Source organism: Trichoplax adhaerens, genomic scaffold (assembly GCF_000150275.1).
Source record: "Trichoplax adhaerens TRIADscaffold_14 genomic scaffold, whole genome shotgun sequence".
Classification (NCBI taxonomy): domain Eukaryota; kingdom Metazoa; phylum Placozoa; class Uniplacotomia; order Trichoplacea; family Trichoplacidae; genus Trichoplax; species Trichoplax adhaerens.
The window spans coordinates 1823825-1825840 of NW_002060956.1; the positions used below are offsets into that span (position 1 = coordinate 1823825).

General features: G+C 33.2%; 1 protein-coding gene across 1 annotated transcript; it reads right to left on the reverse strand.

Moving 5' to 3' along the window:
• Nucleotides 1-3: 3 nt before the first annotated feature.
• On the reverse strand, nt 4-1442 carry TRIADDRAFT_64263 (expressed hypothetical protein; the record flags this gene model as incomplete). The annotated part of the gene is made up of 2 exons (XM_002116300.1): nt 4-813; nt 1313-1442. The coding sequence occupies 2 exons, from the start codon at nt 1440-1442 to the stop codon at nt 395-397; spliced, it is 549 nt and encodes a 182-aa protein (XP_002116336.1). The 3' UTR covers nt 4-394.
• Between the last annotated feature and the right edge of the window lie 574 nt (nt 1443-2016).

The following is a 2016-nucleotide window of genomic DNA, read 5'->3' on the forward strand; positions in this document are numbered from 1 at the left end:
GAAGTAATTGATTTATTTTAACTATCGAAAAAGAATAAGATATGTAGCACGACTTACTTAAAGGATACAATGATTATATACGATTATGGACAAAAATTTGCTCATTTTTAAAATGAGGGCAATTACAAAGTAATAATTTAAACGCATAAAGAGATATTTTAGTACAGCTATACGATTGCTTGACTAAGTATCAATTATAGCATGATATTATAATAACTGTAGTAGTTAGAATTTAATTTTTTTAGCATTAATGAATGGCATCATTATAATACATATTAATGATAATTAATAAAGATATCGTTACAGACAGTAGTATTTCTAATATATAAAAAATTAGACAGCCTTACAAATACCCCTTATATTTGTTAAATGTTACGAAGCAAATTTAGGTAAATTAATTGTCTGACGCACAGACTGCTACGCAAGCAACACAACAGAAACAGAAGCAGAAAAAACCTACAATGATGTACCCGGCTGTAGTAATCCAAAAAGCAAATAAATAGAGCGTTTGGTTGCAGTACTTAATATCCATTGGATTAAAGGATGGTTTGTATATACTGTAAATCCACACGTTACCGGCAATGAACCAAGCAATGAGAAAGCAAGTTATAAGGGTCTCGTAACTTTGCACGTCATTACTTTTAGAAGATTCCGAATTATCGGAATCTTCCGAATCGTCCGAATCATCTGTATCACCCTTCGATACTTGTTGGCAAAGATCCAGAAGATTCTTGAGCAATCCAAAACTCCCAAGAACAATTAAATATATTGGGATTTTAGGTTGTACTGGGCACTGGTCTTTGTATATTGCTCCTAGATGTTATTAGCTTAGGTTAGAATAAAATGTCTTTCTGTTGGCATACATAATTGATTAACACACGTATAGTATAAATGTATTACCTATAACAATCAGGGAGATTGGAATAGCCAGGAAGATACCCAAAAATATTGTGAAGCCAACTGTCATGGTTGAAATGAAAATTAATAAACGCTGATGATTCTAAATGCAAGTTATCGTTATAAATTGGTTTTTAAGACAGAAAATTTGATGACTCTTACATGTGCCAATAATCATTTTAAATATTTTTCCAAAGAACTGAGGATAGTTATCTGACTCTTCTCGCGTTCTGCGTATTTTCTTTACGACTTCAGAATAAGATGGTGGTGGACCTAAGATTTTATAAATGAAGTTTGACGACATTTTTATTATACAACGTATAAATCTGATGACAGGATTTCTGCCCATAACCGAAGCAGTGTTATTTTTTTACGTATTTGCTTTCAAACCAAATTAAAGATATTAGATCTTCACCTGGAAATGGCAGGTAAGGTGGCGGTGCTTCCCGTGACTCCAAGTTTGTTGGTGGCGCTTCAGGATCTTGTGATCCGTACCTTGGTGGCGGATCAGCCACTAAAGTCGCATTGGTCCTATCGGTAGCCATTATCTCGCATTAATCGTCTGTAAATCTGTTGTAAGTAATATTATATTGCAAATTCAATTAGTACATATCTAAGTATAAAAGATAATTCGTAGCTAAGAGGTTGTCACAAAACAGCTTTGCAACAAGATAACGCAATATACGATCAATAAGTCAATTCCTTGAACCACGTATCAAGGAACGATATCTGCACTATCACAACCACTTTTGCTCTACTAGCAGACTACACAAAGACTTAAACGCCTCGTATTTTACGTTAAACACTAAGTTGGAGAATTCTTCTTTATTTCACGATACGCTGCATTTATATACTATTCCTCAATAGTTCATGAGTCATAGTTAATACAATTAACATTAGAATCATTTACTGAATTAGATATTAATTTTAGCTACTGCTCCCTTAATGCAGACAACAGTATTTACGAGCATAGACATGTAATGACTAATACAGAATAGTCAGATTACGATATGTCCTATCACGGAACATTTCCATGATAATTTACAGTCTACCATAAGTAAATTACAATCACAATGATTCGAACTGTAAGCAGATGATTTGCATTCCCTATTATAGCTA